This window comes from Rhinopithecus roxellana, chromosome 19, assembly GCF_007565055.1.
Source record: "Rhinopithecus roxellana isolate Shanxi Qingling chromosome 19, ASM756505v1, whole genome shotgun sequence".
Classification (NCBI taxonomy): domain Eukaryota; kingdom Metazoa; phylum Chordata; class Mammalia; order Primates; family Cercopithecidae; genus Rhinopithecus; species Rhinopithecus roxellana.
The window spans coordinates 24,544,443-24,560,823 of NC_044567.1; the positions used below are offsets into that span (position 1 = coordinate 24,544,443).

Sequence of the window (16,381 nt, forward strand, 5' to 3'; positions counted from 1 at the left end):
CTCTTATCATTTATATGAATTTAACTTATCTGTAATAGTACCTCACGGGTTTTGTTATGGATATGAAATGAATATTTATGTAAAGTATCTGGTACACCGAATGTTAATTTCCTTCCCACATCCTTCCCTTTCTTCATTTGTATTTTCTATCTCTAGCATTTTACTAGTTTTCCCCTCAGCCTAAAATACACACTGGTCCCTCCTATTTAATGAATGAATTAATTCATCTGGTCAACAAATATTTACAGAACAATTAAAATGTGTCAGACATGACTTTGGCTTCACCTTTCCTCTAGCCCACAATTCCATGTAATCCAATATATTTGGGTTTTAATTTTCATTATGCTACTAAAATACTCCATTATGGTCAATAGTAACTTCCAAATACAATGCACCCATTTCTCATCTAACAGTCTAACTCCAGAACTCCTGTTTTAACCTTTATGCGGTCTCCCAATATCCATAACAAACATATAGAAAGGTTAAGTGTCAAAAGAGAAGGATATATAAACTACCATGGACATGAAGAGAAAGGGGTTTTCCCAAACTGCAGAAAGTGGTTATGTTAGACTGTATAACTGAGTCTCAGCAGCTGGGGTTTAAACCCTATGTTAAGCCTTAAATTCTATCCTTTTGTCAGATAATACAAATGTTGGTGTCCCACGCTTCCATAACTTTTTCTGATTATTTTCAATGATCAAAGTCAAAGAGAATCGAATACATGGACCATTTTATACTTTGAAATGAAAGGACAGATTTTCTTTCTGTAGAAGAAAAAGTCCAGGCTCACATAGCTCATTCTGACCACTTTCCATAGAGTGAGGAATAAGAAACAACATTCGGATTCAAGCACTTAATTACTCACTGGTTAAAATGATCTCTCTTGCCACAGGCAAGCCTGACTCTGAGGTCAAGCATCAAGTTAGCTCAGAAATAGGAGACAGCAAAGAAGAGCATGGAACATTCTGTATCTGGTAAAAAGTCCCTGTTCCAGCCAACACCATCCCCCAGCCCTCAAGTTCAATGATTGAGTTATGGAAACTTTTCTTGTGTGGTAAAACTGGGGACTTTGTCTTCCAATAAGACCCTGGCAACATGACAATCAGCCAATGTTCTGCATATGGTTTGCTGCGAGTCATATGCTTAATGTTATTTTCTGGGAATTCACATCCCCTATTTGGTGAGAATATGGGAACATGTCATTTTAATCATAGCTTTAAAAGTTAGATTTGGTTATGCTCTTTAAGAAATACGTACAGGTCTCTCCCATTGGAGATAGTCTAAAATTAAATAAAAATTAGTATTAAATAATAATAATAATAAAAAAAAAGGGCTGGGCACGGTGGCTCATGCCTATAATCCCAGCACTTTGGGAGGCCGAGGAGGGTGGATTACGAGGTCAAGAGTTTGAGACCAGCCTGAACAACATGGTGAAATCCTGTCTCTACTAAAGATACAAAAATTAGCCAGGCATGGTGGCAGGTGCCTGTAATCCCAGCTACTCAGGAGAATCGCTTGAACACGGGAGGCAGAGGTTGCAGTGTGCTGAGATTGCACCACAGCGCTCAAGCCTGGGGAATAGAACAAAACTGTCTCAACAAAACAAAACAAAACAAAACACAAGTAACGTAATGCCTTTTGAGCTAGAAAGTTCTCTAGTTCTTTGGTTCTATCACCTGACTTTGGGTCTTGCCATGTTGACCAGGCTGGTCTTGAATTCCTGAGAATTCAATCGATCCATCTGCCTTGGCCTCCCAAAGTGCTGGGATTACAGGCGTGAGCCACCATGCCCAGCCAAAAAAAAAATTTTTTTTTTTTTGAGACAGAGTCTTGCTCTGTTGCCCAGGCTGGAGTGCAGTGGTGCAGTCTCAGCTCACTACAATGTCCACCTCCTGGGTTCGAGCAATTCTCCCACCTCAGCCTCTTGAGTAGCTGGGACTACAGGCACTCATCACCACACTTGGCTAATTTTTGTATTTTTAGTAGAGGCAGGGTTTCACCATGTTGACCAGCCTGGTCTTGAACTCCTGACCTCAGGTGATCCTCCCATCTCAGCCTCCCAAAGTTCTGGGATTACAGGTGTGAGCTACTGTGCCTGGTCTTTTTTTTTTTTTTTTTAATTTTAATTTTATTTTTATCTATTTATTTTTTTGAGACAGAGTCTCACTGTGTCACTCAGGCTGGAGTGCAGTGGCGTGATCTCGGCTCACTGCAAGCTCCGCCTCCCGGTTCACACCATTCTCCTGCCTCAGCCTCCCGAGTAGCCGGGACTACAGGCGCCTGCCACCTCACCCGGATAGTGTTTTGTTTTTTGTTTTTTTTTTTGTATTTTTTAGTAGTGACGGGGTTTCACCATGTTAGCCAGGATAGTCTCGATCTCCTGACCTTGTGATCCACCCGTCTCGGCCTCCCAAAGTGCTGGGATTCCAGGCTTGAGCCACTGCGCCCGGCCTATTTTTTATTTTTTAGAAGGAGTCTCCCTCTGTCACCGAGGCTGGAGTACACTGGCACGATCTTGGCTCACTGCAATCTCCACCTCCCGGGTTCAAGTGATTCTCCTGTCTCAGTCTCCCGATTAGCTGGGATTACAGGCACCCACCCCCACACATGGCTAATTTTTTGTATTTTTAGTAGAGATGAGGTGTCATCATGTGGCCCAGGCTGGTCTTGAACTCCTGACCTCAGGTGATACACCTGCTTCGGCCTCCCAAAGTGCTGGGGTTATAGATGTGAGCCATCATGCCCGGCCCCAGTCAAAAGATTTTTGCTACTCCCACCCCTTTTTTTTTGAGACAGAGTCTCGCTCTGTTGCCCAGGCTGGAGTGCAGTGGCCTGAACTCGGCTCACTGCAAGCTCTGCCTCCTCGGTTCAAGCGATTCTCCTGCCTCAGCCTCCTGAGTAGCTGGGACGACAGGCGCCTGCCACCATGTCCGGCTAATTTTTGTATGTTTAGTGGAGATGGGGTTTCACCATGTTGGCCAGACTGGTCTTGAATTCCTGACCTCAGGTGATCTGCCCAAAATGCCGGGATTACAGCCGTGAGCCTCTGCGCCCGGCCCGGGATTCATTTTTCATTCTTTCTTGCCTTATTATCTCATAATTTTATTTTAAATTTGAACTGCTGCTGGCTTTTTTCTTGCTTGTCTTTTGATTTTGTTCTCTACCATGACAAGTTATCACTCCTTTATTTGTGACTGCAAGGTTTTAAATATCCTTCAAAATAATGCATTCTGAAGTTTACTAATTTAATTTGATGATTTGCTATACCATTAAGGGATTTTTTTTTTTTTTTTTTTTTTTTTTTTTGAGACAGAGTCTCACTGTCACCTAGGCTGGAGTGCATTGGTGCGATCTCGGCTGACTGCAACCTCTGCCTCCCAGGTTTGAGCATTCTCCTACCTCAGCCTCCCAAGTAGCTGGGATTACAGGCATGTGGCACTATGCCTGGCAAATTTTTGTATTTTTAGTAGAGATGGGGGTCTTACCATGTTGGCCCGCCTGGTCTCAAAAACTCCTGACCTCAAATGATCTACCCGCCTCGGCCTCCCAAAGTGCTGGGATTACAGGCATAAGCCACCATGCCTGGCCCCATTCAGGGTTTTAGCAGTGTGAAGGGGAGAACTAACAATTAAAGGAGAATGTTTATTTTCTTTCTTCCTTTCTTTTTTTAAGAATCAGGGTCTCACTCTGTCGCCTAGGATGGAGTGCAATAGTACGATCATGGTTCACTGCAGCCTCAACCTCCTGCCTCAAACAATTTTTCCACCTCAGCCTCTTGGGTAGCAGGGACTACAGGCTGGTGCCACCATGCCCAACTAATTTGTTAGTGTGTTTTTTTGTAGAGAGAGACAGGGTTTTAGTATGTTTCCAGGCTGGTCCTGAATTCCTGGCCTCAAATGATCTAAAGGAGAATGTTTCTACAGCAGGTTAGAGACAGTATATCTAGTGAGGAAATCCAGCTGTTCACCTCCTCTTTTCTGAAATAAAGTACTAATCTATTAATTAGGATATGAAATCATATATTTGGGTCTACTAAAAATTCGTTCTCTTTTTTGAACTTAATCCCTATTTTAGCTTTGGTGAGGCTACCTATTAATTTTCATTTGAACACTTGTATTTAAAAACATTTCTGGCTGGGCATGGTGGCTCACACCTGTAATTCCAGCACTTTGGGAGGCTGAGGTGGCTGGATCACTTGAGGTCAGGAGTTTGAGACCAGCCTGACCAACATGATGAAACCCCATCTCTATGAAAAATACATAAATTAGCCAGGTGTGGTGGTGCACACCTGTAATCCCAGCTACTCAGGAGGCTGAAGCAGGAGAATTGCTTGAACCTGGGAGGCGAAAGTTGCAGTAAGCCGAGATCATACCACTGCACTACAGCCTGGGCGACACAGCAAGACTCTGTCTCCAAAAAAAAAAAAAAGTATTTCCTACTTCAAAACATAAAAAAATAAATCATGTCATACTCAATTGGAGAATTTGATTAAAAGATAATGTTATTAATGACAAAGACTAAAAGGATACCCTTTGGGATCTGATAATAAAGCTTTACTAGCATCTGCTGAGTCTAATTATTTATACTGTTTAATACATTATCTAGAAAAGAATGGTTGGGCATGGTGGATCACTCCTGTAATCCCAGCACTTTGGGAGGCCGAGGTGGGCAGATCACCTAAGGTCAGGAGCTTGAGATCAGCCTGGCCAACATGGTGGAACCCCGTCTCTACTAAAAATATAAAAATTAGCCAGGCCTGGTGGCGCATGCCTCTAATCCCAGTTACTCGGGAGGCTGAGGCAGGAAAATCGCTTGAACCCAGGAGGCAGAGGTGGCAGTGACCCGAGATTGTGCCACTGCACCCCAGCCTGGGTGACAGAGCAAAACTCCGTCTCAAAAAAAAAAAAAAGGGCCAGGCGCAGTGGCTCACGCCTGTAATTCCAGCACTTTGGGAGGCCTAGGTGAGCGTATCACCTGAGGTCAGGAGTTCGAGACCAGCCCGACCAACACGGAGAAACCCCTCCCTATTACACATAAAAAATTAGCCGGGTGTGATGGCACATGCCTGTAATCCCAGCTACTTGGGAGGCTGAGTCAGGAGAACTGCTTGAACCCCAGAGGTGGAGGTTGCAGTGAGCCGAGTTCTGAGATCGCACCATTGTACTCCAGCCTGGGCAACAAGAGTGAAACTGCCTCAAAAAAAAAAAAAAAAAAAAAGAAAAGAAAGGAAAACAGAAGTAGCTGAGGTAATCCCTGTAGACAGTGCTGGGAAAGTGATAAGGATCATCAGGACATTCCAACATCTGCTCCTGAAAATAATTTTTCAAATACGACACAACTCATTTAATTCAATACAAATCTGAATCCAGTAGGTCTTGAATATTTTAGCATAACTATATTCAAGACCATCATCTTATCTTTAAGAGTAAAGGATCACTGGAATTTTTTGAGGGGATATGCTAGTGGGGTTTAAAATAAATTACTGACTTTGAAAGACGTAAAATAGGTCGGGTGCGGTGGCTCACGCCTGTAATCCCAGCACTTTGGGGCGGCGAGGCAGGTGGATCACGAGGTCAGGAGATTAAGACCATCCTGGCTAACATGGTGAAACCCTGTCTCTCTTAAAAATACAAAAAATTAGCCAGGCGTGGTGGTGGGTGCCTGTAGTCCCAGCTACTTGGGAGGCTGAGGCAGGAGAATGGCGTGAACCCAGGAGGCGGAGCTTGAAGTGAGCTGAGATCGCGCCACTGTACTCCAGGCTGGGCGACAGAGTGAGACTCTGTCACAAAAAAAAAGAAAAAAAAAGAAAGACATAAGATATTCTGACTTAACTACATTGGCTTAAGCTTAAAGGCATTTCTATTTACCATAGATAAATAATATAATTTCATAAAAACTCTAAAGTCTGGGGAAATAGAAGAATCTGGGCTATATCTATGATTTTCTAATTTGTACTGGTCATGTGTTCATTTATTCAGCAGATTTACAGAGCATCTACTATATGTCAGTCAAGATGCCAGGTTCGGTGGACATAACAGTAAACAAAAATAGACACAATCTTTTCCTTAGAGAAGCTTACAGGTTAACAGTAAAAAGATAGTAATCACACACTCCTACAAACATAAAACAATATAACTATAAGTGCATGTAGTATATTGTTGCTTTGAAGAAAGGCCCCTGGTAAAGACGGTATTAGATCAAGTCAGGGAAAGGTTGCTGAGAATGCAATGGCTAAAATCTAAAGGACACTGTTTAGTCAATAGTGGCAAGGTTGAGAAATCTTGAACTAGGCAAAGAGAAAAGCACAAGCAAAGACCAGTGGTGGGAGACTCAAATATGGACAAAGTGGTTTGAGCAGAGAAAACTAGAGGGGACAGATAACACAGGGAGGGCTTATAAACCCTGGTAAGGAGTTTTGGCTTTTTTTTTTTTGAGACAGAGTCTGGCTCTGTCGCCCAGGCTGGAGTGCAATGGCCGGATCTCAGCTCACTGCAAGCTCCGCCTCCCGGGTTTCCGCCATTCTCCTGCCTCAGCCTCCGGAGTAGCTGGGACTACAGGCGCCCGCCATCTCGCCCGGCTAGTTTTTCGTATTTTTTAGTAGAGACAGGGTTTCACCATGTTAGCCAGGATGGTCTCGATCTCCTGACCTCGTGATCCGCCCGTCTCGGCCTCCCAAAGTGCTGGGATTACAGGCTTTTTTTTTTTTTTTTTTTTTTTTTTTGAGATGGAGTCTGGCTCTGTCGCCCAGGCTGGAGTGCAGTGGCGTGATCTCGGCTCACTGCAAGCTCCGCCTCCCGGGTTCACGCCATTCTCCTGCCTCAGCCTCCTGAGTAGCTGGGACTACAGGCGCCCGCCATCGCGCCCGGCTAATTTTTTGTATTTTTAGTAGAGACGGGGTTTCACCGTGGTCTCGATCTCGTGACTTTGTGATCCGCCCATCTCGACCTCCCAAAGTGCTGGGATTACAGGCGTGAGCCACCGCGCCCGGCTGAGTTTTGGCTTTATCTAAAGAATGAAGGGAAAAACAAATAAGTGAAGGGTTTCAAGAAGAGGAGGAGAAAGGGGGTGAAGACAGTGGTGATGATATGCTCAGATTAAAATTTCAAAAAGGTTAGTGACTGCAACATGGTGAATAGATTGGAAGAGAGTGAAACTGGATATATCGGTAGATGAAACAAGTAGCTAAGTAATTTAACTTCCTAGAAATTCCAAAGGCTGGGGAAACAGAAGGTGCTAGTGGTGAGGATGCAGGAGTAGCTGAAAAACTTCTTTCTACAAATGTTCCGTATAGGAAAAGAACAAATAATGCATGGTGTTATATGCACTGCGCTCTGCAGTCTCAAGGTAGAGCAGTAGTCTCAAAGAATAAATAAAATGTTTTCCTTACATTTAAAAAATAAGGGGCTGGGAGCAGGGGCTTACGCCTGTAATCCCAGCACTTTGGGAGGCCGAGATGGGCGGATCACCAGGTCAGGAGTTTGAGACCAGCCTGACCAACGTGGTGAAACCCTATCTCCACTAAAAATACAAGAATTAGCCGGGTGTGGTGGCATACACTTGTAATCCCAGCTACTCAGGAGGCTGAGGCAGATGAATTGCTTGAACCTGGGAGGTGGAGGTTGTAGTGAGCTGAGATCGCACCACTGCACTGCAGCCTGGAGCGAGACTCTGTCTCAAAAACAACAACAAAAAACAAAAACATAAGGGAAGGCCAGGCATGGTGGCTCATGCCTGTAATCCCAACACTTTGGGAGGCTGAGGTGGGAGGACTACTTGAAACCAGGAGTTTGACACTAGTCTGGACAGCAAAGTGAGACCCCGTCTCTACAAAAATAAATAAATACATAAATAAAAAATAAGGGACAAGAATATTTTTTGTCTTTATGTGATATATGGTGACATATAAAATACTTTATTTGTAAGGATTCAGGCAGGAAAAAACTAAATTTAATTTGAAATGTAAATTTTAGTGTACAAGTTATAATTCACACTGATAAGCTCATGAATTAATGAAACTGATGACTGGCTCCACTAAGTACAATCTCAAGAATATATTTTTTCCTTATTAAAGCTGAACTAGCAAATATTAAAAACTATTTTATTACAAAACAAAGAAAAGAATGAATATATATATGACTAAAAAAACCAATAGTCACGAACTCAACACCAAGTGGCATTTTTTTTTAAATAGCAAAAATTTCCATAAATGTTTGCTCTGTAAGTGGCTTTCTTTGTTTTTTTTTTTTTGAGACGGAGTCTTGCTCTGTCGCCCAGGCTGGAGTGCGGTGGCCGGTGGCCGGATCTCAGCTCACTGCAAGCTCCGCCTCCCGGGTTTACGCCATTCTCCTGCCTCAGCCTCCGGAATAGCTGGGACTACAGGCGCCCGCCACCTCGCCCGGCTAGTTTTTTGTATTTTTAGTAGAGACGGGGTTTCACCGTGTTAGCCAGGATAGTCTCGATCTCCTGACCTCGTGATCCGCCCGTCTCGGCCTCCCAAAGTGCTGGGATTACAGGCTTGAGCCACCGCGCCCGGCCCTGCAATGTATTTTTTATTTCATTTTTTTCTTTTTTTTTTTTTTTTGAGATGGAGTTTCGCTCTTGTTGCCCAGGCTGGAGTGCAATGGCGTGATCTCGGCTCACCATAACCTCCGCCTCCCAGGTTCAAGCAATTCTCCTGCCTCAGCCTCTCTAGTAGCTGGGATTACAGGCATGTGCCACCACGCCTGGCTAATTTTATTTTTAGTAGAGATGGGGTTTCTCCATGTTGGTCAGGCTGGTCTCGAACTCCCAATCCTAGGTGATCCCCCCCCACCCGCCTCAGCCTCCTAAAGTGCTGGTATTACAGGCATGAGCCCCTGTGCCCGGCCTTATTTCAATTTAATAGGCAATAGTGTTCATATTCCAGCTGAAAGTTAATCTGATTAATCCAACAAAATGTGCCTTTACTGTTTTATTAAACTGAACTCTATAATTTTGTGAGAGTATCATTTAAATCTTATGTTAAAACTGGTCTTCATCACTTCTTAAAACTAAACACAGGCCGGGCGCGGTGGCTCAAGCCTATAATCCTAGCACTTTGGGAGGCCGAGATGGGTGGATCACGAGGTCAGGAGATCCAGACCATCCTGGCTAATATGGTGAAACCTCGTCTCTACTAAAAATACAAAAAACTAGCCAGGCGAGGTGGCGGGCGCCTGTAGTCCCAGCTACTCAGGAGGCTGAGGCAGGAGAATGGCCTAAACCCGGGAGGCGGAGCTTGCAGTGAGCTGAGATCCGGCCACTGCACTCCAGCCTGGGTGACAGAGCGAGACTCCGTCTCAATAAAAAAAAAAAAAAAAAAAAAAAAAAAAACAAACACAAAAATAAAAGCTTTGGATAGTTTAGCCTTTTATTATTTATTTTTATTTTTTGGAACGGAGCTCACTGTGTTGCCCAGGCTAGAGTGCAGTGGCAGGATCTCAGCTCACTGCAACCTCCGCCTCACGGGTTCAAGCGATTCTCCTACCTCAGCCTTCGAGTAGCTGGGACTATAGGCACCCACGACCACCCCAGGCTAATATTTGTATTTTTAGTAGAGATGGGGTTTCACCATATTGGCCAGGCTGGTCTCGAACTCCTGACCTTGTGATCCACTTGCCTTGGCCTCCTGAAGTGCTGGGATTACAGACGTCAGTCACCCTGCCTGGCCAGTTTAACCTTTTAAAATAACCTAATTTTGGCCGGGCGCGGTGGCTCAAGCCTGTAATCCCAGCACTTTGGGAGGCCGAGACGGGCGGATCACGAGGTCAGGAGATCGAGACCATCCTGGGTAATACAGTGAAACCCCGTCTCTACTGAAAAATACAAATACACTAGCTGGGCGAGGTGGCGGGCGCCTGTAGTTCCCGCTACTCCGGAGGCTGAGGCAGGAGAATGGCGTGAACCCGGGAGGCGGAGCTTGCAGTGAGCTGAGATCCGGCCACTGCACTCCAGCCCGGGCGACACAGTGAGACTCCGTCTCAAAAAAAAAAAATAAATAAAATAAATAAAAAAAATAAAATAAAATAACCTAATTTTTCTCTAGTGAAGTAATAGAGACCTGACATATTTTGTTAATATTATGCCATCTAACATGACTTATTTAATGAAATGCTATTTTTTTTTTTTTTTGAGATGGTGTCTTGTTCTGTCACCCAGGCTGGAGTGCAATGGCATGATCTTGGCTCACCACAACCTCTGCCTCCCAGGTTCAAGCGATTCTCCTGCCTCAGCCTCCTGAGGAGCTGGGACTACAGGTGCCTGCTACCACGGCCAGCTAGGTTTTACATAAAATACTAAAATTTTATGTAAGATTTATATTTACATTAAATGTGGCTGTGTATCTGGCATCTAGTTTGGCCAAAAATCACAGCATTGTACTAAAGCACCATTAAACTGTAAGGATATACACATATCTTTTATATAAAGAGAGTTTCTTATTTCTTTGGTGGGGCTACAGATTCAAACCCCAAAGCTTCTTTTAAACCCAGAATTATATGACTTGACAGATGTTTGTTTTACAATTAAACAGGGATAATGTGAGCTTTATCCTTCCCTACTATAGAACAAGAATATCTTCATTTACTAATAACAGCAAGTTATTTTTGCTTCTCAAAAAATAAAGAACTATGTCAAAAATTCTATTTCAATTCAGTCTTGTACATATTTACTGCCATTTAAACAGTAATAATATTAATATTAGTCCTTAAAGAACTACTTACCCAATGAAAGCCACCATTTGCTCCACTATGTGCTTGCTGAATGTTATTATAACAAAAATTTTCTGTAAAGAAAACACCAGTTAAAATAAATTATTTAGTCATCAAAAAACCGACATAAATTCACAATTCTGGTAATAGTCTAAAGAGGTAAGATTGTGCCCCTAACTGCAATTTTTAAATGTCTTTTTTTTTTGAGAGAGTCTCGCTCTGTCGCCCAGGCTGGAACTCAGTGGCCGGACCTCAGCTCACTGCAAGCTCCGCCTCCTGGGTTTACGCCATTCCCCTGCCTCAGCCTCCCGAGTAGCTGGGACTACAGGTGTCTGCCACCTCGCCCGGCTAGATTTTTTATTTTTTAGTAGAGACGGGGTTTCACCGTGTTAGCCAGGATGGTCTCAATCTCCTGACCTCGTGATCCGCCCACCTCGGCCTCCCAAAGTGCTGGGATTACAGGCGTGAGCCACTGCGCCCAGCCAATAGCAGTCTTCTTTTTATCCACTCACTATGAATCTCAGGAACCTGGACAGGTTAGACTAATGTACATTATTTCTGGCAAGAAGACTAATAAGGCAAAGGTATACAATTGGTGTGTAAATATTATAAAGCTAACAAGGCAATTGTTACAGATAATTTGTGGAGAAAAGCAGGGGGTCTATACCAAAAACCAGTTATTTAGAGCTATAAATCTTTTTTTTTTTTTTTTTTTTTTTTTTTTGAGGTGGAGTCTCGCTCTGTCGCCCGGACTGGAGTGCAGTGGCCGGATCTCAGCTCACTGCAAGCTCCGCCTCCCGGGTTTACGCCATTCTCCTGCCTCAGCCTCCCGAGGAGCTGGGACTACAGCCGCCCGCCACCTCGCCCGGCTAGTTTTTATATTTTTTTAGTAGAGACGGGGTTTCACCGTGTTAGCCAGGATGGTCTCGATCTCCTGACCTCGTGATCCACCCGTCTCAGCCTCCCAAAGTGCTGGGATTACAGGCTTGAGCCACCGCGCTCGGCCAGAGTTATAAATCTTTTATTAATCAACAGAGCTAGTAGTTCTTGCCTTTCAGTGATTTCATCACCATGAACTTTCCCTACCATCATTTCTTAACAATCAATGCCTAAATAATTGCACAATTTCAATGCAAAACAACAAAACAAGATTTTCTTTTTGTATGTAGCAGCTTGCAAAGTCACTGTTCTGTGTAAGACAAAAAATGTGTCACACACTTCAGAACTTAGCCTTTCAGGCTGGAGATCTGAGTGGGAATTCTACAAAATAAACAAAAGGCACAGACCACTGAAGAGCCCTCTTAACCACATGCATAGAAGAAACAAAGGAAAGGGTAGAGGAGGAGGAAAAAAGACATGGGAGGGAGGAACTAATTGTGCTAGAATGAACAAAGATGGAACCATCTGTAAAAGAAGTCCTTCATTGGAAAGTCTTTTTTTTTTTTTTGAGACGGAGTCTCGCTCTGTTGCCCAGGCTGGAGCGCAGTGGTTTGATCTGGGCTCATTGCAAGCTCCATCTCCCGGGTTCACACCATTCTCCTGCCTCAGCATCCCGAGTAGCTGGGACTACAGGCGCCCACCACCATGCCCAGCTAATTTTTTAAGTAGAGACGGGGTTTCACCGTGTTAGCCAGGATAGTCTCGATCTCCTGACCTCGTGATCCGCCTGCCTCGGCCTCCCAATGTGCTGGGATTATAGGCGTGAGCCACCGTGCCTGGCTGGAAAGAAGAATCTTAAGACAGATTCAGTTATTAAATATTTAATGCCTACTATCTGCCAGATGCTCTTCTAGACATTATAATACATCAGTGAACCAACAGACAAAAATATCTGCCCTCCTGGGAGTTTATAATACTGTGTGTGTGCTGATGGGTGTGAAGGTAGAGAGATAATAAAGAACACTGATGTATTTTAAGGGTACAGTAAGTAAATTAAATGGTACATGAAATAACATAAATGAGTATGTTGCCTTTCTTCATTATTTGGGACAAAGGTAATGTCTCTAAGGATACTACTTGTTTAAAAATTTTTTCTAAAAAGATACTCTTCTCATGCCTTTTCCTATCTAAGGATACTTCTACAAACAGAGGACTTGACCCCATACAGCGGAAGGGGAAATCTGATCTAACATTAAAGGTAGATTGATTTGAATCTTTTAGGGGATGGTTAATAGGAAGACATCAATAAAAACAGCAATATTTATTAAAGAAGGTTGTCTAATTTTAAGCTGAGGAAAAAGGGAAGAAAGAAAAGCAGACAAGGAGACAGGTTTACTATTAGGGTAGAAAAAAATCGGTGTGTGTGTGTGTGTGGCTTTCCCACTATTATTTCAGAATGGTTAAAATGTTTATATTACTAATATTGTTTACCCATACAATGAGAAATGTTTGTTACCCTAAGCTACATCTGGATATACATCAAGTGATATGCCTTTACAAAGTATGTCACCATGATATGATGGAACACAGCAAACACATCCCATGGTCTTGGTTTAGTGAAGGAACTCAGATTCTTTCCTTTCAGAAACATAAATGGATTTTATCTTTCTTTTTCTTTTTTGCTTTCACATAGATACAGGGAATGAGCTTTATCTTGACAGAGCTTGGTTTGAATTCTAGGGCCTTAGGCAAGTATTTTACCTTCTCTAACACAATTCCCTCATCTATGAAATGTGGTTAATAACGACCTCTCAGGATTGTCTGCCATGAGATAACCACTGCAAATTACCTTGCACAGGTCCTGATCAATAGCAGGCGTTAAACAATTCAGTTTCCTTAATCATATCAATACATTAAAGTTAAGAAGGCAATGCAAAAGAATGGAAAGAACACTGAACTTGAAGTCAAAAGACTTGGGTTCAAATTCCAGCTGTTACTTACTCTTTTAAGGAACTATTACTTATTAACCTCCCTACCTCTGAGAATTACAAAATGGGTACAGTAATTCCTCTCTTCAGGAGTGTAAGAATTAAATCATATAGATAAATGCTTTAAAGTGTGAAGTTCCATAAAAAAATTAATCATCGGCCAGGCGCAGTGGATCATGCCTGTAATCCCAGCACTTTGGGAGGCCAAGGTGGGCGGATCACGAGGTCAGGAGTTTGCAACCAACCTGGCCAATATGGTGAACCCTGTCTCTACTAAAAATACAAAATTAGCTGGGTGTGGTGGCTTGTGCCCTGTAGTCCCACTTACTCTGGAGGCTGAGACAAAAGAATTGTTTGAACCTGGAAGGTGGAGGTTGCAGTGAGCTGAAATCGTGCCACCACACTCCAGCTTGGGTGACAGAGCGAGACTCTGTCTCAAAAATAAATAAATAAATAAATAAATAAATCATCATAAATTGAAAAAATCTGAGTATGTTTAAATATATACTAGTTTTAAATCTTTCTGAAATGAAAGGTCTGATAAGTTGCATATCTTACCACTACAGATAGGGTACTTATGGCATAACACGTTTTACCATAATTTACAGAAAGGCACTATATTCAAGAGGTATAAAGCAGGACACATAAAACATGGATTACTAGAGAAGTTCTTGTTATGAAATAAAATAATCTGTTATTTTTACTTAGGTATTAAGGACTCCAAGAAGCTAAATGACAGCTCTCTTCTAGAAACAACTCTAAAGATTAAAGAAAAACCTATTTTCTTTTTTTTTTCTTTTCTTTTTTTTTTTTTTTGAGACGGAGTCTCGCTCTGTCACCCAGGCTGGAGTGCAGTGGCCAGATGTCAGCTCACTGCAAGCTCCGCCTCCCGCGTTCACGCCATTCTCCTGCCTCAGCCTCCCGAGGAGCTGGGACTACAGGCACCGCCACCTCGCCCGGCTAGTTTTTTGTATTTTTAGTAGAGACGGGGTTTCACCATGTTAGCCAGGATGGTCTCGATCTCCTGACCTTGTGATCCGCCCGTCTCGGCCTCCCAAAGTGCTGGGATTACAGGCTTGAGCCACCGCGCCTGGCCAGAAAAACCTATTTTCAGATACATTGAAAATAATGTATTATTGACCATATTTTATTATTTGAAAAAAATCCTGTATGGTATTAAATCTTTTTTTTTTTTTTTGATACAGAGTTTCACTTTTGTTGCCCAGGCTGGAGTGCAATGGCGTGAACTCGGCTCACCGCAACCTCTGCCTCCTGGGTTTAAGTGATTCTCCTGCCTCAGGCTCCTGAGTAGCTGGGACTACAGGCATGCGCCACCATGCTCAGCTAATTTTTGTATTTTTAGTAGAGACGGGGTTTCTCCATGTTGGTCAGGCTGGTCTTTAACTCCTGACCTCAAGTGATCCACCCGCCTTGGCCTCCCAAAGTGCTGGGATTACAGGCGTGAGCCACCGCCTCTGGCCAGTATTAAATCTTAACCATAGTAACTAGCACTGTAATATTAAAAAAACTGTGTTCACTGATTGAACAAAATACTTAATTTAAATGGGAGGAAATATATTCCTTGAAGTAGGAAAAACATCCATGAAATTCTGAGTGGTTATGGCAGGAGAGTAGAGGACAGACTCAATAAACTTGACCCAAATGCCAAAATCTAAGATTATCAACTGGATAGGTAGAAGCAGCTGAAGTTTTCGTGTTTTATTCTTCCCTTCTAAGAACTGGAAGTAGAGAGGTATGACATAGAAACTTTGGGGATAGATATACTTGTAATTATCATGGAATTATACAAGGGCAGAGAACTTCACTGTTCTTTCCTTTTTCTTTTTGAGACGGAGTCTCGCTCTGTTGCCCGGTTGGAGTGCAGTGGCGCAATCTTGGCTCACTGCAACCCCCGCCTCCCGGGTTCAAGAGATTCTCCTGCCTCAGCCTCCCAAGTAGCTGGGATTTCAAGCGCACGCCACCACACCCAGCTAATTTTTGCATTTTCAGTAGAGACGGGGTTTCACCATGTTGGCCAGGATGGTCTCGATATCCTGACCTCATGATCTGCCTGTCTCAGCCTCCCAAGTGCTGGGATTACAGGTGTGAACCACCGTGTCTGGTTGTTCTTTCCTTTCTTTTGGTTAACACCATTCTTTGTTACAAACCACACTGATTTAAAATACATTCTTTCCAGGTTAATTTTTATTTTATTCTATTGAGATCTGCCCTTAGAAGGAAGTAATTCATATCACAGTTCTAGAAGCACATATCCATTTTCCCTTCGTTTAAATTCTTAGCCTTTTCTCTCCTCTCTATTCATATATGCGTGCATACACACACACACACACACACACACACACCCTCCATTCTAAAGATTTTGTTAAGAGTGGCTTTAGGCCAGGCGCGGTGGCTCAAGCCTGTAATCCCAGCACTTTGGGAGGCCGAGACGGGCGGATCACGAGGTCAGGAGATAGAGACCATCCTGGCTAACACGGTGAAACCCTGTCTCTACTAAAAAATACAAAAAACTAGCCGGGCGAGGTGGCGGGCGCCTGTAGTCCCAGCTCCTCGGGAGGCTGAGGCAGGAGAATGGCGTAAACCCGGGGGGCGGAGCTTGCAGTGAGCTGAGATCCGGCCACTGCACTCCAGCCCGGGCGACAGAGCGAGACTCCGTCTCAAAAAAAAAAAAAAAAGAGTGGCTTTGAGGACTAGCAGATTCTCACTTCTCTGACCACAACCTACATCTCTTTGCCTCTTCAGAGACCCTCTTCTTCCCCATTCTCC

At 43.4% G+C, this 16,381-nt stretch overlaps 1 protein-coding gene across 2 annotated transcripts in view; it reads right to left on the reverse strand.

The window, feature by feature from the left end:
- The window catches only part of VMP1 (vacuole membrane protein 1), a 141,966-nt gene that overhangs the window by 17,735 nt on the left and 107,850 nt on the right, over positions 1 to 16,381 (reverse strand). For both annotated transcript variants that reach the window (XM_010364056.2, XM_030923381.1), the window contains one exon: positions 10,740 to 10,801. In XM_010364056.2, the coding sequence (XP_010362358.1) occupies positions 10,740 to 10,801 (62 nt within the window). The remainder of the gene's footprint in view (positions 1 to 10,739; positions 10,802 to 16,381) is intronic.